We start from the raw sequence: 27,993 nt of genomic DNA on the forward strand, positions 1-27,993 counted from the left end.
ACTGGTAAATGAATCAGTCACTTAATGTGTTACTTTATACTGTTGCCTCAACATTATTGGAAAATTTTCAGTGTTGCAAAGTTAAAACTGTACTGTGAGAAAAATCACAGAGTTGAATTTATACTGCATACACAAATAGAACACAAGATGGAGACTGAAATAATAAAAACCCAACCTTAGAACAAAGGCTGAGGGTAGGCCAGGAGCCAAATGCAACAAGATACCAAAATAATGCCATGGAATGCAGTGTTATTTCTGCATTTCAACTCGTATTTGTTAAATTTACTTTTCACCCGTTTCCTCTTCCATATGTGTTGTACATTTTCTCCTTTTGGCTCATTTAACAGCAAATATTGAGTGCGCATACAATGTGCTAGTCAATGTGAAGGTAATTCAGCAGCAAATGAACTCACTGCCCTCTTGGAGTTTATATTCTGGTGGACATAATTTTAACATCCATCATTAGAGTTCTGCAAATGCCTGAACAAATTATTTTCTAAGACCTGTTTTTCTGGGGTGAGTAAGTAAAGGTTCCCACTTACTGTGTGGTCTTGGGATCACTGAGATATATGTTCAGCAATGGCCAAAACAGTCACTTTAGTGAAACATGTTTTCTCTCCAATGAGACTGGATGAAGTTTATCATGAACATGGATTGTGATGAATTTTTTTTTGAGAGGGTATCTCTCATATTTATTGATCAAATGGTTGTTAACAACAATAAAATTCTGTATAGGGGAGTCAATGCTCAATGCACAATCATTAATCCACCCCCAGCCTAATTCTCATCAGTCCCCAATCTTCTGAAGCATAACGAACAAGTTCTTACATGGTGAACAAATTCTTACATATGTGATGAATTTTAATATATGAACTTGAACTGATGTGCTTACCACATATCTCACACTCGTAAGGTTTCTCCCCTGTGTGAACTCTCTGATGAGATTGTAGCTGTGCAAACTGAAGACTTACTGCACACATCACATTTGTATGGCTTTTTTCCAGTGTAGACTCTCTGATGAAGTTTATGATTTGAGGTCTTACTGAAGTGCTTATCACACTTCCTACATGTGTATGGTTTTTCCCTATGTGGACACTCTGATGCATGTCAAGATCCAAGCTTGTCATGTAACCTTTCCCACACTCTTCACATTTGTATGGCTTTTCTCTGGTGTGGACTTTTTGATGAGCTTGCAGGTGTGATTTCTGACCAAATCACTTCCCACACTGTTCACATTTAAATGGTGTTTCTCCACTGTGGCCTCCATGTCAAAACATGGGAGGCCCATCTGAAGCTCTTCCCACATTTGTTACAGTTACGAAGTTTCTCTTCTGTATGGACCCTCTGACAGTTATAAAGACATGCCCTAGAAATTAAGCTCTTCCCACACTTCTCACATTTGTATGATTTCTGCGCCAGGTGGACCTTGTTATGGACATGAAGGCATGAGCTCCAAGCAAAGCACTTCCCACATTCCTCACATTTGGTATGGTTTCTCTCCTGGGTAGACCACACAATGGCTATTTAAAGTGCTGAATTGTGACAGAAGTTCTTACCACATATATCACATTTGAAAGGTTTCTCCCCAGGGTGGACTTGCCGATGTTCCTGAAGATGTGAAGCATGAATGAAAGCTCTTCCACATTCATCACAATTGTAAGGTTTCTCTCCTGTGTGTAATTTACAGTGAACAGTAAGTGTTGACCTACGACTGAAGGCTTTCCCACACTGCTCACATTTGAATGGTTTCTTTACAGTGTGGACTTTCTGATGAGTTTGCAGATGTGAGCTCTGACTGGATTACCTACCACACTCATCACATTTATAGAGTTTTTCTCCCAAGTGAACTCTCTGATGAATACGAACTGCTGAGCTGTAACAGACGCTTTTTCCACAATCATGACATGTACAAGACTTCTCTCCTGAGTTTAACTGTTGGTGAAGATCAAAGTTGGAGACATCACTGAAGGATTTCTTACACATATTTCCCTGGTAAGGTTTCTGGCCTGAGTGAGTCATAGATAATCCTGCCCCAACTTGGCTGGGTGAATCACACTGTTTAATGGAACTGAAAACTCTTTATCATGGAGTCTTGACACCTGGTTAAGTTGCTTGCAATTTGCTGACAGATTTGCCAAAGTTCTTCATATAGTTCTGCTTCTGAAACAGTCTCTATCTCATGGTGATCTTGCCTCCTACAGGACAGAGAATGCAGAGATGTGGACAAGTGAAGGTTTTGTTTAGTGTCTTTAAGATTTCACTATTAGGAGAGAGCATGAGATGTTATGAACCCAGGGAATATTCACTATGTCCTTTGTGTGTGCATCATGGTCTCTGGTTTACATGTTTACAGAAACTAAGAGGTAGTTCAATAGACTCCTATCTGCTAAGAATCAGTGAAACAAATTTATATGTGAGACACAAACTAGGAATCAAAGACTTAATAACAAGAATGATAATGTTAATCTATTGCTATTTCTACTGAATTTCATAATCAGTGTGAACTGTTGCATAGTAAACTATGTAGCAAATGAATTGTATACATAATACAATAAAGTATGAATAAATGAAAACTTTGAGGAAAAGCAATAACTTAATCAATACTTTTATATTTCAGTTTATGTTACATATACTTAGGTAGTAAAGAATTTCATCTTACCAAAAAAGGGGTCTGGAGTTTGTCTTCAATATCTGAGAGATAGCTCTAAGCTCGGAGAATGTCACTTGTCCTGAAAGGACTGCCTGAGCGTCTTGGGTCACACTAGATAGCCTAACAATATGAGTTAGGTGTTAAGCTGACCACACCAGAAAGTCCAAGAATATGATTTTGGGTATTTTTCCATACACAAACACACAAGCACACTAAGAGTATCTAAGTAGAAACTGGATGGGCAGCCATTTGAAGACAAGAAACATTCTGCAGTATCTTTAATTCACTGTTTTATGTGTCACTTATTAGTAGTCCCTCTGAGTCACAGACTGGATTGGGATGAAAAGGAAGCATGAGGGCCTAAACACTTGTTTTTTGTGAGGGCCTTGGACTCTCTCTTTGAAAACAGTGTGAAAAAATTCTGGATGTACATAAATTGGTCTTTCACATCAGTTTTCAAATTAGGGAGTACAGGCCTACAGGTAGCTGTGAAATAAATTTAAAAGCTTGAAACAAACATTAATAATAATAAACACGATAGAAAGATAAAAGCATTTCTAACAGCAGGAAAGACAGTAAGTACACCTATCCATTGACTCAATAAGTGAATAAATACTTAAAGATATCTGCCATATCCCAGAACTATTCTAGGCACTGAGGATACAATAAACAAAATAATTAAAATTCTCCCCTGTAGATCACATTCTACTACTGGGGAAAGGGAAGTGAGAGGTAAACAAAAATACATGATACACAATTTAAGAAGACAACATGGTTATTTAAAATAGAGTGGTTAGAAGGCCTGTGTCCTGATATTAAAACTGGGTTGAGACCTGAATGAAGAAGGGAAAGACCGGTAGGATTTTAGGTCAAAGAGTATTCTAGGCAGAGAGAAGTAAAGGACCCTGAGGGAGAAGCTTCTGTAGAACTTAATAATGGTTCCTGAAATATGTCTACATCCAACCTCAAGAACTTATAAACATGTTATGTCACATGGCAGAGGACTCGGGTTGCAGGCACAATGAAGGTTGCTGATCAGCTGATCATGAAAGTAGGAAAATCATCCTGGATTATCTGAGAGGTACCAAATTAATCAGAAGGGTCCTGAGAGATGGAAGACAGAGGCAGAAGAGGAGCCAGAGAGATGCAATGTTGCCGGCTGTGAACGTGGAGGAAGGGGAACAAAAAGCAAAGGAACTGGGCAGGCCCCGGATACTGGTCAGGGAAATGTTCTCCCCTAGGGCATCCAGAAAGGAACACAACCCTCTAGACACCTTGATTTTAGCCCAGTGAGATTTGCCACACTTCACACCTAAAGAACTAAAGCATCATATGTTTTGTTGTTTAATCCTCTGTGATTGACTAAATTTGTTACAGCAGCAATGGGCAAATTACAGCATCCTTAGCAGGTCTGAGAAATAGCAGGGAGGATAATGTGAGTGCAAAAAAGGAGCGAGAGGGAGACACAGGATATATTCAGAGAGGAGTGGGGATGCGGAGCAGAACGCAGGGGAATCCAGGAGCCACTTTAAGTGGTTTTAACGTTAATGTGGGGGGCGGGGGAAGGAGCCATAAAGGCACTCTGATACCTCCTAAGGGTCACTTTGGCTGCTATGTGGGGAACAGATGTACGGTGGGAAGGGTGGGGGCAGGGAACCAGGGCAAAGGCTGTTGTAATAATTCAGGAAAGTGGTTTTGGCAATTTTGACCAGGGCAATGGAAATACACAGGAGAGAAGTAAAAGAGAGGAGACAAGTTGTGTCCAAGACTCAGAGATATTGGTTCTTACCTGGATTCCCTTTTCTTTGGGAATCATCCAGAACCTATCTTCCTTCACTGAGTGGACCATATCTCATCAGAATGGCTAATGCCCTGTGAACATGCAAAATCACGTGCTTAAAACCAACACATGCTGGGTAAGGGTCACTGGAAAACGAGGTTCCCACTGCATACGCCTCCAGTAATCAGAAGTGGTATTTTTCAAACATATTTTTCATGATCCATTTGAAGATTATCATTTGTCGAGTCTCATATCCATATATAGAATGAGTTGGGAAGTGCTTCTTCCCCTTCAGTTTTTTGGAAGATTGCATTAAAAATTGATAATAGGACTCCACATAATGGTTTTATAACTCATGACATAGTAAAAAATAGATAAGGTATAGCTGTATATTGTCCATTTACAGTTCTGTAACAAAACTTTCCCATTGATTAAAAAAACCCCACAAAATAATTCTCTGTGTCCCACATATATTAGGACAGTCAGAGCTCAAGACTTAGGGAACCATGTCCAGGGCCCCAAAGCCTAGAAAACCCAAGGATACAAAGCCACTCCTGGAGGCTGACATTGAGTTATAGAGGGCGCCTGTCCTCACCCACAGAGACCAGGTTCCGGAAGTTCTCCAGCGTCTTATCTCCGTACAGCTGTGTGGGCGGAGTCCAGCAGCCCGAGCTCCTCCTCAGTGAAGGTCACAGCTATGTCCTTGAAGGTCATTTCCTCCTTCAACACCAACACATGCATTCTCAATCTTACAACCAGCCTCCAGTGGGAAAGGGATGGCACTGAGCAGATGACACCTTTTTGTCTGTTGCTTCCACTCAAATGGAAGGGCTAACATTCCTGACTCTTGGTTTACTGTGTGAACCTCAACAGGCTTCTTGTATTTAATGTCTTTAAATGGAAGATGAGATCAAGAACCTTCTTATCGAGCACTTCTAAGGAGTAAATGGAGAGACAGAGGTAAGTGCCTGGCAACTCCAGCAATAATGGATGGTTAAAACTCAGATTATATCTTGGTTTATAACCAGAAGAAACCAAGATATCCTTGGAAATGGCAAAACCATGGAGACTGTAAAAAGATCAGTAGATGCCAGGGGTTGGGAGAAAGGGATAAACAGGTGGAGAAGAGATTTTTCTGAGCAGTGAAACTACTGTGTATGATACTACAATAGTGGGGATCTGTACTTATAAATTCATCCAGACTAATACAATGCACAACATCAAGAGTGAACCATAATGTAAGCTATGGACTCTGGGTGATAAAGATGTGTAAATGTACCCCTCTGGTGTGGGATGTTGATAATGGGGGAGACTATGCATGTGTGGGGGCAGCAGGGATATGGGAACTCTGTGTCTTCTGCTGAATTTTAGTGTGAATGTAAAACTGCCCTAGAAAATAGTCTATTATTTAAACACACACATACACAAACCTAAGGTTATATATTACTTTGAAAAATTAATCCATGAAGGAATAAAAGATCAATAAGTGAAAGACACAGGGTATGTAGGACTGCAATACCTCTGACACCAAATGAGATGGTATATTTTTTCCCTACAGGTATGTGTAACAATAACGATATTATACATAGCAGTAATAGTAATAGTAGTGTTAAGTTCATTCAAGTACCCAGACCCAATTCCAATGTCTGTAAATATGTGGGAGGGGGTCTTCCCACACATACATATGCCAAGTAATTGTCAAACACCAGCAGGGTGTCCAAGAACTCAATTCTGAGGCTATCTTCCCAGAGACAGCACCAAATTCCCAGGTTAAGGGCTCCATCCTACAAGACTGCCCCCCCACCCCACCCTGCGCTCCACTCCAGATGCCTGTTGCAAGCCCCAGGCAGTTCCCTGTGCTTCTGTCCTACCAGCTACAGATTGGAGGTTCCCACCCCCTTAGGTTTGATTAATCTGCTAGAGCAGCTCACAGCTCAGGAAAACACGTTTACCAGTTTAATAAAGGATACCACGAAGGATACAAGTTAAAAGCCAGAAGAAGAGACACAGGGCAAGGTCCCAAATATGGAGCTTGGGAGACCTGGCTGGGTGGCACATGGAGGTGCTCTGGTTCCCCAAGCATGGAAGCTCTGCTCAGCTGAAAGGCACTGTGCAGAGCAGAGAGAGAGAGGAGCTCTTTCCAGGGTTTTTTTTTTTTTTTTTGAGAGGGCATCTCTCATATTTATTGATCAAATGGTTGTTAACAACAATAAAATTCTGTATAGGGGACTCAATGCACAATCATTAATCAACCCCAAGCCTAACTCGCAACAGTTTCCAATCTTCTGAGGCATAACGAACAAGTTCTTACATGGTGAGCGAGTTCTTACACGGTGAATAAGTTCTTACATGGTGAACAGTGCAAGGGCAGTGATAACAGAAACTTTCGGTTTTGATCACGCATCATGAACTATAAACAATCAAGTCAGATATGATGATTCATTTGATTTTTATACTTGATTTATATGTGAATCCCACATTTCTCCCTTATTTTTTTTTAAATAAAATGCTGAAGTGGTAGGTGGATGCAACATAAAGATAGAAAGCATAATTTAGTGTTGTAAGAGGGCACGTGTAGATGATCAGGTCTGTGCCTATAGACTGAGTATTAATCCAAGCTAGACAAGGGCAGCAAAACATTCACGGATGCAGAAGATTTCTCTCAAAACAGGGGTAGTGAGGTTCTAAGCCTCACCTCTGTTGATCCTCAATTTCTCACCTGATGGCCCCCCTGCATTCTCAGGGGTTTTTTGAGGGCTTCATTATACAGTCATGATTGACTAAATTATTGGCCGTTGGCTGGCTAATCCAGCCTCCAGCTCCCACCCTTGGGTGTGGCAGCCCAAAAGCCTCTCATCAACATGACTAAACACCCATTTCACCTTTAAAACTCTGCAGTGTTCAGGAACTGTGGGTGAAGACCAAATATACTTAGGAAATATGTATTTGGCCATATGACTGACCAAATATGTATTTCTTATGACTTATTATGTCATAGTTAGTAATATTTCTTTCCTCAATTTTGTCATCTGCACAATTTAGAGAAAAATATTTCCAACTCATGTAACTTTTGAGAACTAGACAGCATTTTGAATACTAACAGGGTTTCTTATTTGTGTAGCTGTTAAACAGAAAAACAGATATGAGTGGGATGAAAAGAGGGTGGAGCTCACAAAAAGCTCAGGGACTTAATCAGATAAAGTCAGAGAACCAGAAAGGACTCATGGTGTTATCACACTTTGCAATGTGAATTCACTCCACATGCTCTGAAACCGGGCTGACCTTGAGACTTGCTTTAGCTAAAGCAGGTGACATAGGGCAGGGCCATGAGACAAGCATCATGATGAACTTTTCCTGCCTATGATGAAAATTGCCAAGATATAGGTGGTATAGTTAAGAACTGGAGAGACTCCATCTTAAGCCTAAGATTCCATTTTTAAAAACAGGGAGTTAAGAGGTAAGATTCTTAACATATTCTCTGCTAATCAGACATTAACATACCTGATCCTAAGGCAGGGCAAGCAGTCTGAACTGATATGTTCCCAGTGCTTGAAGGAAACCACTATCTTGAGAAAAGGAAGTTTATTCTACAGAATTATCTATAGGACTGACTGTGGATAGTGGCATAATGTCTCTCACCAGAGATGTCATGAGAACACAAGTCAAGCCTATGCCCAAAACCCACACCCCCGCCCTTTGCACCATTCTTGGAAGCCTTAAAAGACAGTATCTTAAACCCATCTTAAAGCTCCTCTCTGAGGCTGCCCACACTCCACTTTCTTGGAGTGTGTGTTTTTATTTATTTATTTTTATTTAAGGTATCATTGATATACACTCTTATGAAGTTTTCATAAGAAAAACAATGGGGTTATTACGTTCACTGTTATTTTCAAGTCCCCCTCCTACACCCCATTGCAGTCACTGTTCGTCAGTGTACTAAGATACCACAGAGGCCATATTTGTCTTCTCTGAGCTACACTGTCTTCCCCGTTACCCCACACACACCATGTGTACCAATCATGATACCCCACAATCCCATTCGCCCTCCCTTCCCACCTGCCCTCCCCGACCCCTCCCCTTTGGCAACCACTAGTCCTTACTTGGAGCCTTGTAAGTCAGCTGCTATTTTGTTCCTTCAGTTTTGTTTCCTTGTTATATTCTACAAATGTGGGAAATCATCTGGTATATGTCTTTCTCTGCCTGACTTATTACACTGAGCATAATACCCTCTAGCCCCATCCATATTGTTGCATATGGTAGGGTTTGTTTCTTTCTTATGGCTGAATAGCATTCCACTGTGTATATGTACCACATCTTCTTAATCCATTCATCTATTGATGGACACTTAGGTTGCTTCCACATCTTGGCTATTGTAAATAGTACTTTGATAAACATAGGGGTGCATATGTCTTTTTGAATCTGAGAAGTTATTTTCTTTGTGTAAATTGCTAATAGTGGAATTCCCGGGTCAAATGGTATTTCTATTTTTAGTATTTTGAGGAACCTCCATATTTTTTTCTACACTGGTTGAACTAGTTTACATTCCACCAGCAGTGTAGGAGGGTTCCCCTTTCTCCACGTTCTCACCAGCATTTGTTGTTTCTAGTCTTTTTGATGTTGGGCATCCTAACTGGTGTGAAGTGATATCTCATTGTGGTTTTAATTTGCATTTCCCTGATAATTAGTGATGTGGAGCATCTTTTCATGTGTCTGTTGGCCATCTGAATTTCTTCTTTGGAGACTTGTCTCTTCAGATCCTCTGCCCATCTTTTAATTGGGTTATTTGCTTTTTGGGTGTTGAGGTGTGTGAGTTCTTTATATATTTTGGATGTTAACCCCTTGTCAGATATGTCATTTACAAATATATTTTCCCATACTGTAGGATGCCTCTATGTTGTGCTGATGGTGTCCTTTGCTGTACAAAAGCTTTTGAGCTTGATGGAGTCCCATTTGTTCATTTTTGCTTTTGTTTCCCTTGCCGGAGGAGATGTGTTCGAGAAAATGTTGCCCATGTTCATATTCAAGAGATTTTTGCCTATTTTTTGTCTAAAAGTTTTATGGTTTCATTACTTACATTCAAGTCTTTTAATTCATTTTGAGTTTGCTTTTGTGTATGGGGTTAGACAATAATCCAGTTTCATTCTCTTGCATGTCTCTTTGCCAACACTAGTTGTGGAAGAGGCTGTCATCTCACCACTGTATATCCATGGCTCCTTTATCATATATTAACTGGCCATATATGTCTGGGATTATATCTGGGCTCTCTAGTCTGTTCCATTGGTCTATGGGCCTGTTCTTTTGCCAGGACTAAATTATCTTGATTACTGTGGCTTTGCAGTAGAGCTTGAAGTTGGAGAGCATAATCCTCCCTCCCCCACTTTATTCTTCCTTCTCAGGTTTGCTTTGGCTATTTGGGGTCTTTTGTGGTTCCATATGAATTTTAGAACTATTTGTTCTAGTTCATTGATGAATGCTGTTGGTATTTTGATAGCAATTGCATTGAATCTGTAGATTGCTTTAGGCAGCATGGCCATCTCGACAATATTAATTCTTTCTATCCATGAGTAAGAGATGTGTTTCCATTTATTGGTATCTTCTTTAATTTCTCTCATGAATGTTTTGTAGTTTTCAGACTATAGGTCTTTCACTTCCTTGGTTAGATTTATTCCTAGGTATTTTATTCTTTCTGATGCAATTGTGAATGGAATTTTTTTCCTGATTTCTCTTTCTGGTAGTTCATCATTAGTGTACAGGAATGCAACAGATTTCTGTGCATTAATTTTGTAACCTGCAACTTTGCTGAATTCACATATTAGATCTAGTAGTATTGGAGTGGATTCTTTAGGGTTTTTTTGTGTACAATATCATGTCATCAGCAAATAGTGACAGCTTAACTTCTTCCTTGCCAGTCTGGATGCCTTTTATTTTCTTTGTGTTGTCTGACTGCTGTGGCTAGGACCTCCAGAACTACGTTGAATAAAAGTGCAGAGAGTGGGCATCCTTGTCTTGTTCCCGATCTCAGAGGAAAAGCTTTCTGCTTCTTGCTGTTAAGTATGATGTTGGCTGTGGGTTTGTCATATATGGCCTTTATTATGTTGAGTTACTTGCCATCTATATGCATTTTGTTGAGAGTTTTTATCATGAATGGATGTTGAATTCTGTCAAATGGTTTTTCAGCATCTATGGAGATCATCATGTGGTTTTTGTCCTTTTTGTTGATCTGGTGAATGATGTTGATGGATTTTCAAATATTGTACCATCCTTGCATCCCTGGAATAAATCCCACCTGATCATGATAGATCATCTTTCTGATGTATTTTTGAATTCGGTTTGCTAATATTTTGTTGGGTATTTTTGCATCTATATTCATCAGGGATATTGGTCTGTAATTTTATTTTTTTGTGGTGGTGTCTTTGCCTGGTTTTGGTATTAGAGTGATGCTGGCCTTGTAGAATGAGTTTGGGAGTATTCCCTCTTCTACTTTTTGGAAAACTTCAAAGAGGATAGGTATTAGGTCTTCATTAAATGTTTGATAAAATTCAGCAGTGAAAGCAACTGGTCCAAGGTTTTTGTTCTTGGGTAGTTTTTTATTACCAATTCAATTTCATTGCTGGTAATTGGTGTACTCGGATTTTCTGTTTTTTCCTGAGTCAGCCTTGGAAGGTCATATTTTTCTAGAAAATTTTCCATTTCTTCCAGGTTATCCTGTCTGTTAGCATATAATTTTTCATAGTATTTTCCCATAATTCTCTGTATTTCTGTGGCATCTGTCATCATTTTTCCCTTCTCATTTCTGATTTTGTTTATATGTATAGACTCTTTTTTCTTGATAAGTCTGGCTAGGGGATTACCTACTTTGTTTATTTTCTCAAAGAAGCAGCTCCTGCTTTCATTGATTCTTTCTATTGTTTTATTCTTTTCAATTTTATTTATTTCTGCTCTAATCCTTATTATGGCCCTCCTTCTACTGACTTTGGGCCTCATTTATTCTTCTTTCTCTGGTTTCATTAATTGTGAGTTTTATACTGTTCATATGGGATTGTTCTTTCCTGAGGCAGGCCTGTATTGCAATATACTTCACTCTTAGCACAGCCTTTGCTGTGTCCCACAGATTTTGTTGTGTTGAATTATTGTTGTCATTTGTCTCTATATAATTGATCTCTGTTTTTATTTGATCATTGATCCATTGATTATTTAGGGGCATGTTATTAAGACTCCATGTATTTGTGGGCTTTTTCATTTTCTTTGTGTAATTTATTTCTAGTTTTATACCATTGTGGTATGAGAAGGTGGTTGGTACAATTTCAATCTTTTTGAATTTATTGAGACTCTTGTGGTCTAGTATATGATCTATTCTTGAAAATGCTCCATGTGCACTTGAGAGGAATGTATATTCTGCTGCTTTTGGATGGAGTGTTCTGTAGTTGTCTGTTAGGTCCATCTGTTCTAATATGTTGTTCAGTGCCTCTGTCTCTTTACTTATTTTCTGTCTGGTTGATCTGTCCTTTGGAGTGAGTGGTGTGTTGAAGTCCCCTAAAATGAATGCATTGCATTCTATTTCACCCCTTAATTATGTTGCTATTTGTTTCACATATGTAGGTGACCCTGTCTTGGGTGCATAGATATTTATAATGGTTATATCCTCTTGTTGGACTGACCCTTTTATCATTATGTAATGTCCTTCTTTGTCTCTTGCTGCTTTCTTTGTTTTGAAGTCTATTTTGTCTCATACAAGTACTGCAACCCCTGCTTTTTCCTCCCTATTAGTTGCATGAAATATCTTTTTCCATTCCTTTACTTTCAGTCTGTGTATGTTTATGGGTTTGAAGTGAGTCTCTTGTAAGCAGCATATAGATGGGTCTTGTTTTTTTCCCCATCCAATGACTCTATGTCCTTTTATTGATGCATTCAGACCATTTACATTTAGGGTGATTATCAATAGGTATGTACTTATTGCCATTGCAGGCTTTAGATTTGTTACCAAAGGTTCAAGGGTAATTCGCTTACTATCTAACAGTGTAATTTAACTTACTTCATGTCCTATTACAAACACAACCTAAAAGTTCTTTTTTTTCTCCTTTTTCTTCCACTTCCATTCTTTATATATTAGGTATCATATTTTGTACTCTTTGTCTATCCCTTGATTGACTTCGGGGGTAGCTGATTTAATTTTGCATCCATTTGTAATCAATTCTTCTACTTTCTTAACTGTGGTTTTATTTCCTCTGGTGGCAGCTATTTAGCCTTAGGATCACTTCCATCTATAGCAGTCCCTCCAAAATACACTGTAGAGATGGTTTGTGGGAGGTAAATTCTCTGCTTTTGCTTATCTGAAAATTATTTAATTCCTTCTTCAAATTTAAATGTTAATCTTTCCAGGTAGAGTATTCTTGGTTGGAGGCCCTTCTGTTTCATTGCATTAAATATATCACATCACTCCCTTCTGGCCTGTAAAGTTTCTGCTGAGAAATCTGATGATAGCCTGATGGGTTTTCCTTTGTATGTGATCTTTTTTTCTCTCTCTAGCTGCTTTTAAAAGTATATCCTTATCCTTGATCTTTGCCATTTTAATTATTACATGTCTTGGTGTTGTCCTCCTTGGGTCCCTTGTGTTGGGAGATCTGTGGATCTCCATGGCCTGAGAGACTATCTGCTTCTCCAGATTGGGGAATTTTTCAGCAATTACCTCCTCAAAGACACTTTATATCCCTTTTTCTCTCTCTTCTTCTTCTGGTACCCCTATAATGCAAATTTTGTTCCATTTGGATTGGTCACACAGTTCTCTCAATATTCTTTCATTCCTAGAGATCCTTTTTTCTCTCTGTGCCTCGGCTTCTTTGTAGTCCTCTTATCTAATTTCTATTCCATTTACCATCTCTTCTACCACACCTAATCTGCTTTTAAATCCCTCTATTGTATATGTCATTTCATATATAGAATTTCTTAATGATTGAATCTCTGTCCTAAATTTGTCCCTGAGTTCTTGAATATTTTTCTGTACCTACATGATCATGTTTATGGTTTTTATTTTGAACTCTCTTTCAGGAAGATTGGTGAGTTCAGTTTCACCTGAGTCTTTTTCTGGTGTTTCTGAGATTTTGGTTTGAACCAGGTTCCTTTGATGTTTCATATTTGTATGTGGCGCCCTCTAATGCCCAGAAGCTCTAGTCTCTGGAGCTGCTCAGCCCTTGGAGTGATGTCAGGGGTTGCAGGGGAGCAGTACTAGTGCCTGGTGGGAGGAAAGAGCTGTTACCTTATTCCCAGCTGCACTGCCTGTCTCTATTGTCAGAACCAGTGGGTCAAGCACACAGTTATAAGCCTGTGTGCTGTGCATTTGTAGCTGCCATAGGTGGGGACTCCCTCTGGCTGGCCTAACACCAGGGCAGGGACTTCTGGTTTGTGAGCAAGTGCCTGCAGTACAGGAGGAAGGCACAGCAGGCTGCGTATCACAGTGGGTTCCTCAGAGCTGAGTAGCCAGCCAGGGATATGGAGCACCTGAAGCTCCTGAAAGTTCCCAACCTGCTCAGCAGAGCCCACCCAGACAACCTTGTCTACCTATCCCTTCTCCTGAGCAGCAAGCTCCGTGTAATCCCCGCCCCTTCAGCAGCCCTCTCACTGCTAGGAAGCCTCTCATAAGCCTGCCTTTCCTTTGTCCCAGAGTGGCTGGATGTGGATCCCTGTCCTCCACAAACAGCTGGAATCTCAGTCTTTCCAAGTATTCCACCTGTGTTAGCTTTCCAACCCCACTAATCTCCAGAGTACTATGCAATGTAGGTTTGTGCTCCCAAAGCAGATCTCCAGGGCTGGGTGCTCAGCAGTCCTAGGCTTCCACCTCCTCCCTGCTCCATTTCTCTTCCTCCTGCTGGTGAGCTTGGGTGGGGGAAGGGCTTTGGTACGTTACCCTGTTTCATGAGGTCTGCTGTGTTCTCCAGGTAAATGCAGTCTGGTGCAGCCTTCTTTCCTGTTGCTCTTTTAGGATTACTTGTATTAACTATATTTTCATATTATATGTAGTTTTGGGAGGAGTTCTCTGTCTCCCCTCTCATGCCACCATCTTTAGTCTCCTCTCTGGTGTGTGTAGTTTTAAAACACTTTTTACTGCTCAACTTACTACATTTGTCTCTGTGCTCTTCCACTGATGCCTTTGTCACTTTCATTCTATTTTCTATACTGTAAGCACAAGTCTTCACTCTCTCTTTCCAGATAAGGAATGGCTACTGAGAGCTTTAAGCTTTTAAGTTCCCATCATTGAGCTTCCCCTCTCTCTCTGCTTTATTCAAACAAACCTGCCTTTGTCTACCTTGACTCTAGCTCATTCCCCCCTTAGAAGGTATGAAAAAAACCATTTTGCTCCACTTCACTACTGTGTTTCTCCCCTTCAATTCTTTGTTTTGGTGGGGATAAGAAGAGAGAACAAGCTCAGCTCCCCCCAACATAGGTATAGTGGAAAAGGTGATACTCTGTCATATTAAATTGCTCTTATAAATATGATCTCTATAAAAGACACTGTACAATACCTGGACTTCTGATGTGACTGCTCTATTGTGTGAAGGTCATTCAGAACCACTGAAAAATCTGTTAACTCTTCCCCATTGCCTTCCCTAACAATGTGTTGCCTTATCAATAACTTTTAAATTTACATGGACAACTGTTCTGAAAAAAGGGAAAAAATGGTTTCTAATGTCTATTAAGATAAAGAAGATTCTAGGGAAAAATACTATGATACTGCCACTTCAGAAAACTGTTTGGCAGTTACACTTAAAGTTACCCCTATAGCTACCAATCAAGCAAGTAATTCCACTCTATGTATGAACCCAAAATAATGAAAACATATCTCCACACACAAACTTGAAAAAATTTTTATATATAAAGTATTATTCATAAGAGCTCCAAGCTGTAAACAACCAAAATATCCACCTATAGGTGAATGGATAGACAACTGTGGTATGTCCACAATGAAATATTAACTGGCAATTTTATAAAAAAAGGAATAAAATTAATGTATACTACAACATAGATGAACCTTGAAAACATTATAAGTGAAAGAAGCCAGTCACAAGATTGTATGATCCTGTAAGTTTCACAATCTAGAGACAGCAAGTAAATGAGTGATTGCTTGAGGCAGTGGGTGAGAACAGGGATTAACAATAAAGGGAATAAAGGGCCTTATCACAGGATGAAATATTTTAAAACCAAATTATGGTGATGGTTGCACCACTCAATAAGGTTACAGAAATCACTGAATTATATACACACCAAGGGAAAATTCTGATACGTAAGATACATGTCAATCAAGTTGTTTATAAGAATCACTGGATAAGCTACATCTCATTTATCAAATATAGAATTTATATTTGATTGAATGAATAAACAAGTGGGTGATAAAGGGAAGTTCATCTTTATAGTTGAAAGCCCACAAATAAAACATGTCTCCCCACAAGAAACTAATTGCAAGAGAAAAATAGTGACTTTAGTGGAGAAACGGGACAGCCAACTCCTTTACCAATAGAACAAAGATGACATCATCATTTTAAAGCTAAAAAAACATCCTTCAGCTTCTTTTATGTTGCCTGAAAAGGACACCTCACCACTTCTGTGGAATCCCTCCAATAATGCGTAATCTGAATGAAATCATGAAATATATCAGGTAAACTACAAATGATGAACTTTCTCCAATGTAGGTTCCCTACACACTTTAAAAACATCATGAGCAAAATAATGAAGGCTGGCGAATTATTCCAGGTTAAGGAAGACAACAGATACATGACAAATAAATGGCAATCCATAAAACTGACCCTAGTTGGGAAATAAAATTTAAAAGGATTTTAAATAAAAGACATAAAAATTTTAAATATGGACTTTGGATTAGATAATTGTAGTATTTCCAGAATATCTCACCTGGCTTTGGTACATTTATACCCTGAGTAATTTCCTGCATCCCAGACATACTCTTGCATACCTCCATTGTGTAGTAGCAACCTAATTCTCTCTTTGTCATCAGGATCAATTACCCCAGCCAGTACAATATGCTCCTTCTATGACTATTCATTCAGAAGCAAGAGACACTAAGTACCCAGTTGGAAGTATCACATTTAAGTTCAGTGGAATCATTGTGTGTCACTGATGGAATAATTTATTCCCTTTGAATTAAGATCTCTGTAGAGCCTGTTCACAGACAGAAAGCAAAATATTGCACCTGGATCACTTGAAGTGATAGTGGGGTCACTTAAACTTCTACCCCTGGATTCCTGGACATGGGTGAAAGAGCATCATATCTGGAGCACTGATTTATGTCATATACAGCATCTGTGAGGGCATTTCTCCAGCTCAACAAGATACCACCACCCACCTGGTAATGTAACTGAGTCTTCAAAAGGCAAGTCCACTTTCTATCAAGCCAACCACTTCAGGATGATGGAGAACATCACTTCATTTGCTCTAAAGTGAATTCTTTATCAGAAACAATGCTGTGTGGGATACCACAGTGGTGGAAAAGGCACTGTGACAGTACACAGCTGGCAGTTGTGACCAAAGCACTGCAGGCATGGAAGGCAAACCCATATCCAGAGTAAGTGTCTATTCAATTACAAATAAGGCACTGCTCCTACCATAGTGGAAATAGTCCAATGGAATCAACCTCCTTGGTAGCTGCATAATCATCCTGGGGTAAGGGGCCATGTAAAGGAATCAATGTTGGTCTCTGATGCTGGCAACTGGGCACTCAACAATTGCTACAGTCAGGATGGCCTTGGTACATGAAAGTCCAAGATGCTGAGACCAAGGATAACCTCCATTCTTGCCACCATGGCTACTTGACTTAAGAGGTCATTGGGAAATAACAGAAGTGGCTGTTGACAGAGGCTAAACATACTAACAAACTGGGTCATACGCTCCACTCACTTATTAAAACCCTCCTCTAGTGAAAGTACCCTATGGTGGTCATTTATATGAAGCACATTTATCTGCACATCACATACCCCATTCAGAGTGGTCTGTCCACACCTCTCCCTCAGGATTTTTTCTAACTAATCTTCCAAACATTTCTGAAGAACTGGAAAATCGAGCCAAACCATTTTCCACAGCCCATAAAACAACCTAGACTCTTAGTTCTAGCCATTTGTTCTTTCATAACAAATGAACAACCAGGTGCACTGTTTGAAGCTTGGTCAATTGTGAGGAATTCCCCTTCACAACTGTCCTTCAGGGATGTCTCAGAAAGAGGCTGTTTGTGTTTCAAACGAACAATTTCCGGCAAGTACCTGCATCATGCAGAACCAACTGCAAATTAGTCAAGAGTGAGTTTTCACTTTCTCACTTGATTAGTCATAAGGAACTTTCCGTGAGGCCATAGGGGCAGACTGGAGAGAGAAGGTAGTGTAGCACAAGGATGGGCCATGGGCATTTGGGCTATTTGCTTGTGCCTTCTAGGCCTGCTTGAGCCCAATTGCATACGTATAACTTCCCTTTGATAATGGAGTGTTTCTGTGCATGCCTAAATGTAAGCCTAGGTTGGTAAGACGACACCTAGTTCATGAAGGGAAGGTCAGGGTTTATGCTAATTTGGTGACCCAAGTTTAGCTGCTTAGTTACTGCTAAGGCTTACTAGCAAACCCAAAAGCTGTTTCTCAAAGGGGGAGTGGGTACTGTAGAAGATGGAAGAGCTTTTTGCAAAATCCTATGGGTCTGTGCTATAAATAATTTAAAAGAACCAGACAAACATTCCAAACACCATCTGTCTGCCACTGACATTTCAAGCACCTTTGAATCTGCTGGGTCATATGGCCCAACTGGCAAGCAGTTTACAAGGCAGCCTGGGTTTATTGAGAGTCTTATTTCTCACTGGGCCCAGTCAAAATGTTTTCAGGCCACTCATAAATGGGCAAAGTAGCACACCCCAGTGAGGAATATGTTTGTTCAAAAATCCAAGGAAGCCCAATAAGCATGGTGACTCTTTTCTTGGTTGTAGGAAGGGCCAGATGCAACATGTCCTTTACTTTAGAAGTGAAATATCAACATGCTCAAACCAATGATCCTTAAAATTTTTATTAAAGTGGAAGGCCCCTGGATTTTGCAGAATTTATGTCCCACCCTCTGGCATGCAAATGTCTTACCAGTATGTCAAGGGTAACTGCTAATTCCTGCTCACCAAGACCAATCAAAATCAATCAGTGTGGCAGTTCAGAGCCAGGATCCAGTAATCCTAGGTAAAATGGTCCCTTTGGGGAAGCCTAGGAGAAAAATTAATACCATGTTCACATGGGTACTTAGAAGGATGCAGCCTTCCCTGGGCAGGTCCTGGCTCATGTCTGGGTACTGTATAAAAGGTAATAAATCTCTGTTTTGGTGAAAGCAGTTTGATTTCTAGTCACATGACCTATACCACTTATACAGATCAAATAATAATTTAGTATGTTTCACATTTTTTATGTCTTAGGGACATCAACATTGTAGCTCTAGGAGGAAGGGGCAAGTTCTCTATGAATTCAGAGAGACTGGATAAAAAAGCAAAGGCAAAGAGTTGGGGATTAAAGGGAGTTACCACATTTATTCTCATGGCAGCAGGTTTGCTGCTGGCCAAGCTCCCTGCTCCCATGCTAGGGCTTAATTCTCCGGCAACACCAGGTCTCCACGGCTCTCCTCCCGGCTCCCTGGGCAGCTCTCTCTTCTCTGCCCCAAGCACCAGAAGGAGCTCTGTGGGCGGGTCTCCCGTGATGGGCGGTCACCTGACCAATTACATACCAGGAACTGAGGGGCGGAGAGAATGGGTGTTTCCTCTCCTACCCCTCCCCTATGCCAGCTCTCCCGGGAGGGACCAGTGGTTCTGTCGCTGGTAAACATCCCATAAATGTGAAAACAGGCTCTTACTATACACAAGGTATTATCAAAGCCAGGTGGGAATACTGGTCAGAAAGTTCCACTTTCCCCACAAACAACAGCCAATGTCATATGTTACACTATTCTGAATACTACGTTATTATTGCTGTCCGTTAGGTCTTTGGGACACCTTGTCTTTGGGGTTAAATGCCACCACTTGGCTGCTACTACACTGGGATCCCATCATGCCATTTAATTTAGGAATCCCAGTTTGATAGAATTGCCACTGTGTTATCTCACCTGAAACAAACCCTGAGCTCATCAAAGATGATGAGGCTCCTCTCACAATCTATTTCCCAAGGTCATGGTGAATTTTCTATTCCTCTAGGGCTGGGTAAGAATGTCTAACATAATAAATCCACTCTAACATTCAAATCTTCCTATGACTTTGGACACTTTCCTCTACATTATACAAAGGAAGTTCTGGAATTTCAACTCAACTTAGTGTAAGTCACATTTCCATCCATTTTTCAATGAACCAAATAAAACATGAGACTCTTTTTGAATATATGGAGCTGAAATACTGAATCCAGAATATCTATTTAGTGCACTCATATCACTATACTCACTTCATCTAACTTTATATTTCTTCCACCACGTACAACATCTCTAACGTCCATGCCCAAACATGTTCTCAGATTTGCCTATATAAGAATTATGGTGCAATACTAGTATTAGACAAAAGAGACTTCAAAATAAAGAAAGTAACAAGAGATAAAGAAGGACATTACATAATGATAAAGGGCTCAGTCCAACAAGAAGATATAACCATTATAAACATATATGCACCCAATACAGGAGCACCAATATATGTGAAACAAATACTAACAGAATTAAAGGAGGAAATAGAATGCAATGCATTCATTTTGGGAGACATTAACACACCACTCACTCCAAAGGACAGATCCACCAGATAGAAAATAAGGAAGGACACAGAGGTGCTGAACAACACAGTAGAATGGACGGACCTAACAGACATCTACAGAACTCTACATCCAAAAGCAACAGGATACACATTCTTCTCAAGTGCACATGGAACATTCTCCAGTATAGACGACATACTAGGCCACAAAAAGAGCCTCAGTAAATTCAAAAAGATTGAAATCCTACCAACCAACTTTTCAGACCACAAAGGTATAAAACTAGAAATAAATTGTACAAAGAAAGCAAAAAGGCTCACAAACACATGGAGGCTTAACAACATGCTCCTAAATAATCAATGGATCAATGACCAAATTAAAATGGAGATCCAGCAATATATAGAAACAAATGACAACAACAACACAAAGCCTCAACTTCTGTGGGACACAGTGAAAGCAGTCTTAAGAGGAAAGTATATAGCAATCCAGACATATTTAAAGAAGGAAGAACAATCCCAAATGAATAGCCTAACATCACAATTATCGAAACTGGAAAAAGAAGAACAAATGAGGCCTAAAGTCAGCAGAAGGAGGGACATAATAAAGATCAGAGAAGAAATAAACAAAATTGAGAAGAATAAAACAATAGCAAAAATCAATGAAACCAAGAGCTGGTTCTTTGAGAAAATAAACAAAATAGATAAGCCTCTAGCCAGACTTACTAAGAGAAAAAGAGAGTCAACACACATTAACAGAATCAGAAATGAGAAAGGAAAAATCACGACAGACCCCACAGAAATACAAAGAATTATTAGAGAATACTATGAAAACCTAAATGCTATCAAGCTGGAAAACCTAGGAGAAATGGACAACTTCCTAGAAAAATACAACCTTCCAAAACTGACCCAGAAAGAAACAGAAAATCTAAACAGACCAATTACCAGCAACTAAATTGAATCGGTAATCAAAAAACTACCCAAGAACAAAACCCCCGGGCCAGATGGATTTACCTCAGAATTTTATCAGACATACCGAGAAGACATAACACCCATTCTCCTTAAAGTTTTCCAAAAAATAGAAGAGGAGGGAATACTCCCAAACTCATTCTATGAAGCTAACATCACCCTAATACCAAAACCAGGCAAAGACCCCACCAAAAAAGAAAACTACAGACCAATATCCCTGATGAACGTAGATGCAAAAATACTCAACAAAATATTAGCAAACCGAATTCAAAACTACATCAAGAGGATCATACACCATGACTAAGTGGGATTCATCCCAGGGATGCAAGGATGGTACAACATTCGAAAATCCATCAACATCATCCACCACATCAACAAAAAGAAGGACAAAAACCACATGATCATCTCCACAGATGATGAAAGAGCATTTGACAAAATTCAACATCCATTCATGATTAAAACTCAGCAAAATGGGTATAGAGGGCAAGTACCTCAACATAATAAAGGCCATATATGATAAACCCACAGCTAACATATACTGAACAGCAAGAACCTGAAAGGTTTTCCTCTGAGATGGGGAACAAGACAGGGATGCCCACTCTCCCCACTGTTATTCAACATAGTTCTGGAGGTCCTAGCCACGGCAATCAGACAATACAAAGAAATACAAGGAATCCAGATTGGTAAAGAAGTCGTCAAACTTTCACTATTTGCAGATGACATAATATTGTACATAAAAAACCCTAAAGACGCCACTGCAAAACTACTAGAACTAATATCGGAATTCAGCAAAGTTGCAGGATACAAAATTAACACACAGAAATCTGTGGCTCTCTAATACACTAACAATGAACTAATAGAAAGAGAAATCAGGAAAACAATTCCATTCACAATAGCATCAAAAAGAATAAAATACCTAGGAATAAACCTAACCAAGTAAGTGAAAGACCTATACCCTGAAAACTACAAGACACTCTTAAGAGAAATTAAAGAGGACACTAACAAATGGGAACTCATCCCATGCTCCTGGCTACGAAGAATTAATATTGTCAAAATGGCCATCCCACTCAAAGCAATATACAGATTCGATGCAATCCCTATCAAATTACCAACGGTATTCTTCAATGAACTGGAACAAATAGTTCAAAAATTCATATGGAACTGCCAAAGACCCCGAATAGCCAAAGCAATCCTGAGAAGGAAGAATAAAGTGGGGGGGATCTCGCTCCCCAACTTCAAGCTCTACTACAAAGCCACAGTAATCAAGACAATTTGGTACTGGCACAAGAACAGAGCCACAGACCAGTGGAACAGAATAGAGACTCCAGACATTAACCCAAACATATATGGCCAATTAATATACGATAAAGGAGCCATGGACATACAATGGGGAAATGACAGTCTCTTCAGCAGATGGTGCTGGCAAAACTGGATAGCTACATGTAAGAGAATGAAACTGGATCACTGATTAACCCCATACACAAAAGTAAACTCCAAATGGACCAAAGACCTGAATGTAAGTCATGAAACCATAAAACTCTTTGAAAAAAACATAGGCAACAATCTCATGGACATAAACATGAGTGACTTCTTCATGAACATATCACCCCGGGCAAGGGAAACAAAGGCAAAAATGAACAAGTGGGACTATATCAAGCTAAAAAGCTTCTGTATAGCAAGGGACACCATCAATAGAACAAAAATATATCCTACAGTATGGGAAAACATATTCGTAAATGACAGATCCGATACAGGATTGACATCCAAAATATATAAAGAGCTCACATGCCTCAACAAACAAACAAAAAATAATCCAATTAAAAAATGGGCAGAGCTGAATAGACAGTTCTCTAAAGAAGAAATCCAGATGGCCAACAGACACATGAAAAGATGCTACACATCGCTAATCATCAGGGAAATGCAAATTAAAACCACAATGAGATATCACCTCACACCAGTAAGGATCGTCATCATCAAAAAGACAAACAACAACAAATGTTGGCCAGGTTGTGAAGAAAGGGGAACCCTCCTACACTGCTGGCGGGAATGTAAATTAGTTCAACCATTGTGGAAAGCAGTATGGAGGTTCCTCAGAATGTTCAAAATAGAAATACCATTTGACCCAGGAATTCCACTTGTCGGAATTTACCCTAAGAATGCAGCACTCCAGTTTGAAAAAGACATATGCACCCCTATGTTTATCGCTGCACTATTTACAATAGCCAAGATATGAAAGCAACCTAAGTGTCCATCAGTAGATGAATGGATAAAGAAGATGTGGTACATACACACAATGGAATATTACTCAGCCATACGAAAAAAACAGATCCTACCATTGGCAACAACATGGATGGAGCTAGAGGCTATTATGCTCAGTGAAATAAGCCAGGTGGAGAAAGACAAGTACCAAATGATTTCACTCATATGTGGAGTACAAGAACAAAGGAAAACTGAAGGAACAAAACAGCAGCAGAATCACAGAACCCAAGAATTGACTAATAGTTACCAAAGGGAAAGGGACTGGGGAGGATGGGTGGGAAGGGAGGGATAAGGGCGGGGAAGAAGAAAGAGGGCATTACGATTAGCATATATAGTGTGTGGGTGGCACGGGGTGGGTTGTGCAACATGGAAAGACAAGTAGAGATTTTACAGCATCTTACTACGCAGATGGACAGTGACTGGGGAGGGGTATGTGGGGGGGACTTGGTGAAGTGGGGAGCCTAGTAAACAATGTTATTCATGTAATTGTAGATTAATGATACCAAAATTTTTTTAAAAGCCTAAAAAAAAAGAATTATGGAATTCATTGTATGTTTGGATTGCCACCTCAGGGTCATATTTGTACCTAAGATTTTGGTATCCGGTGTGACTTGAGTCTCTGTGTAGGTATAGAAGCAAAGAGGTGTGTCAGGGTTTGGTCCTGAGGAGAATTAGCAATGTCTTTCAAGGTATGTATCTCAGAAGAGGCCATTACACATTCTCCAGGCATGAAAGGGTCAACTCCTTCAGGCAGGAGTGGAAGAAGGGCTGCTACTCATGTTAAGTCTTCACAAAATTCAGGGGTTTGATAACCCCAACTTCCTATGGGATGTGCCCATACGTTCCTATACCATCTTTCAGGATTGTACTCCTTCCCAATAAAAACCGTCACTTTAACAGAAGACAATTTGTGAGGCTGGGATTCAATTCGCATTGTAATTTCACTACTCACAGGGTTTATTTTCAGTAATGTTACCTTGCTGCTATAGGAGGAAGGGTTTCTTTCAGGGAAGTATCGGAAAGTTTCAGATTATTCTTGAACTGGGAATTTCAGCCCCTCAGATCATATACCCCCCAACCCCCGTCTCAAAAAGTTGGAGCAATCTGAAAACTCCATTATGCTTGTTACTTTGACTGTGTTTTAAGATAGCAAATACATCGTTCACCTAGAAGCATTTGATTAGGTGTATACAACTGTATTATTTTATGTACCTCTCCTGTAGCTACCCCATGGACTACCTGTACCATATTATGAAACTGTATTTATGAAGGCCCATAGTGGCTTTAAATATAAGAAGTTAGACATCCAATTCCAGAAAACTCAGAACCAATTAGAAAATTCATCCTTAGGATTCTGCCCCTCTAGAAACATTCTTTGTACCAAAATCCATTATCAGTTGAGATTCAACCATAGAACTAGAACTGGTGGGATATATACATAAGGGATTTATTGTAGTTTTTTTCTAGGAGGATATCAGCCAGAGGGCAGAATAGGAGTTTTCTACTGTAATCTCTCCACCCATCTCCCCAGAACATAAATTCTGACAATTGGTCCTGGATGAGAGTACATCTGTAGTTCAGGATTCTGACAGAGCAGTTCCAGTGAACTGATGGAGAGTGAATCTGAGAATAGACACAGTGAAGATGGCAAGAACAGTCCCACTTGACCCGTGCCAGCCCTCCTCCAAGAAGCAGAGCTCTCTGCCAAAAGAGCCCACTGGCCTGCCTTATTTTACACTGCACACAAAAATCAACTCAGAATGGATTAAAGACAAATCTGCAGTCCGTGGTGCTCTGAGCAACTGCTGGAAATACATCCCGATATACTTCATTGGTGGTACCTTAGTCCCCATAAAATGCTCAATTTTATTAAAAATTTTATTGATACATGATACCAAGCCACCTTGGTGCCTGATGACCCTTAGATATTTAACAAGGGAAAACTGTCCAGTCTTATAATTGCCACTGGCCGTGAAGGCCATGGAATCCAAATACCTATCTCTTATCATTGGCACTAAAAATCTGTTGTGGTCCCAGTGAAAATGCCCCGTTTCCACCTTAGGTTAGATGCTGTAACTAATGGACATTTATATTAGTTTACGTCCTGTGATACTGTGAGATAACAAATACGTATTTGTTCTTCATCCCCAGGTCCTGGCAGAGTTCCTATATCCCATGAGATTTCCTGTAAATAGGAATGTTTTTTATTTTAATGAGGCAACTCTCAAGAGTTGGGCCCCTAAGTAGCTTCAGGATGGGGGTGATCACCAGGAAGGCCAAGGTCTGATTAGAGCTTTGGAACTTCAGTCCCATACCCACCAACCGTTGGGTAGAGGTTGAGTTCAATCACTGATGACTAATGATTTAATCAATCAACCAATTAATTTAACCATACAAGGAAACTTGCATAAAACCCCCTAAACATGGGGTTTGGAGAGCTCTGAGTTGGTGAACACATCTAAGAGCCAGCAGGGTGGCATGCCTGGGGAAGGCATAGAAGTTCTAAGCCCTTCACCCACACCTTGCTTTATGCATCGCTTCCATTTGGTTGTTCCTCAGCTGTATCCTTTATATCACATAATATCAAGTAAACTGTTTTTCTTGAGTTCTGAGTTGTTCTAGCAAATTATTCGAAGAGTTTGTGAGAATCCCCAATTTATAACTAGCCTGTTAGAAGTATGGGAGTCCCAGGGCTTGAAATTGGAGTCTGAAGGGGGGCAGTCTTGTGGGACCAAGCCTTTATCCAGTGGGGTTGGAAGCTAACTCTGGGTAGTTAGTGTCAGAACTGAATTATATCACTCGACATCCAGGTGGTTTCAGAGAGTTGAAGTGGTATGGAAAACCCCACACGTGGTGTCAGACATGTTGTGAGTAAAAACTGTTCAGAAGTTCAATCCAGGATCTTACAATTGACCATTATAAATGGACCTCTGGGAATCTGCCATTCCCTATTACACTTGTAAACATCCCCACAATGTCTCATTAAAGATTTTAAGCAATCGTTTTTAATTTTAAGGAATTTTAAGACCTATATTTTAATAACTGGTGGCAAAAGAAATCCTCATTCCCATGTCTCCCTTCAACAGCAGTATTTGGCCCATCCTTAAACCCAATGAAAATGAATGTCACTTTAGGCAGACTACCACAATTTCAATACAGTGCTACATCCAATTAAGGCCCTACACCAAATATTATTGAAATTACTTTACAGCTATTGGTCTAGCTAGGATGTTTTATTCTGTTCCCATTTCTCCAGTATCACAGGCACAATTTGCATTTACCTTTGAAGGACCCCAATATACATTCACCCATTTACCTACAGGTCATTTTCAGTATTTACTCACTAACAACTGGAGGCAAAAAGGACAGAAGACAAGATGTTTATGTAGACAGATAGTGATCTTAGGGCTAGGTAAATTCTATGTGTTGCATATGTGCTCACCTAACATATAGCCAAATGTGCCCCCAGAGCATCTCATGGTCTTCAGTCACTTTTGCAATAATTTTTCAAATGTAGCACTCTGCCTTGAGGTTTTGGAGTTAGCCCAGGATTCATATTAGGAGTCTCCATAATCTACTACACAAAGGTCCTTACACTAGTCAACCACAGATGACAGCACAGATAACAACCATCAGCTCAGGGATGAGTATCTCACTCCAGGAGACCAAAGCATCCCAAATGATTTCAGCACAACTGACAGTTCCAGTCTTGATGGTGACACCTTACAATGTTCTATCACAATTTAATGCCAGAGCCCATCAGATAAAGATTCTGATGCTCCAAGCCCACCATACAGCTCTTCTGACCAACTGTTTCAATCTATGCAGCCTTGCTTACACTGTTCCCAACCTAGCCCATGCCAAGATTACTGGAGACTACGTAACTGAAGCTCCCACTTTGTCTGCTTATGTCTCTGCAACCTCCATTCTCCTCTCCTACACCGTGTAAGCACTCTCTACAAGAGCCTGAAGTTCACTGGCAGGACCTTACTTACCTAAAACATGCCCAGTCCCTGATGAGGCACATGAGGATCTACCATTGTCCATTATCTACTCCAACGCACCAAAGAACACCCAGGAAGATTTAGTTTTGAGCTTGATGCATTCTATTCCTTCTTCATGTGTTGCCCTTTTGGTGCAAGCTAGTCCCGTGCAAATTAGCCAATTTATACGCCCTGGTGCCCCACCACTGAATTTTACCTTTGGGTGAAATTATCCCCACACAAAGGTCTGAAATTCTACCTCCTTCCACGCTTAAGAGTTTGGATCGGGACATGCAAACCAGTCCCACGCGGCTCTCCACTATGACCCCCACAGCCACATCCCCTCCGATCCCTGCCCAACAATTCATGCTTCACTTGACACTATTCCCTCATCACACCACTTCCTACTTGCCTCCACTGGCTGGACACTATTTATGAAACAGTAATAAAACATGCTATCCAAAAGATACCACTCCCATCGATGGTGGACACCACGCACTCCAGTCTGGGTTACCGTTTACCCAACTAAATCCCACACCCTTGGGGCTCTGCTCTCCATATTAACTACTCACCATCCTCGTTGGCTACCCTCTGCCTCCTTCACTTCCCCAGATACCTTCTA

The 27,993-nt window shown here is 40.1% G+C and overlaps 1 protein-coding gene across 1 annotated transcript; it reads right to left on the reverse strand.

Moving 5' to 3' along the window:
- Window positions 1–774: 774 nt before the first annotated feature.
- Window positions 775–27,739, reverse strand: ZNF223 (zinc finger protein 223). Its single transcript, XM_073226395.1, is given in 5 exon segments — window positions 775–1,485; window positions 1,487–1,528; window positions 1,531–2,061; window positions 2,063–2,247; window positions 27,631–27,739. Coding segments are annotated over 5 exon segments (1,116 nt in total). The 3' UTR covers window positions 775–1,236.
- Between the last annotated feature and the right edge of the window lie 254 nt (window positions 27,740–27,993).

This window comes from Manis javanica, chromosome 17, assembly GCF_040802235.1.
Source record: "Manis javanica isolate MJ-LG chromosome 17, MJ_LKY, whole genome shotgun sequence".
Taxonomy (NCBI): domain Eukaryota; kingdom Metazoa; phylum Chordata; class Mammalia; order Pholidota; family Manidae; genus Manis; species Manis javanica.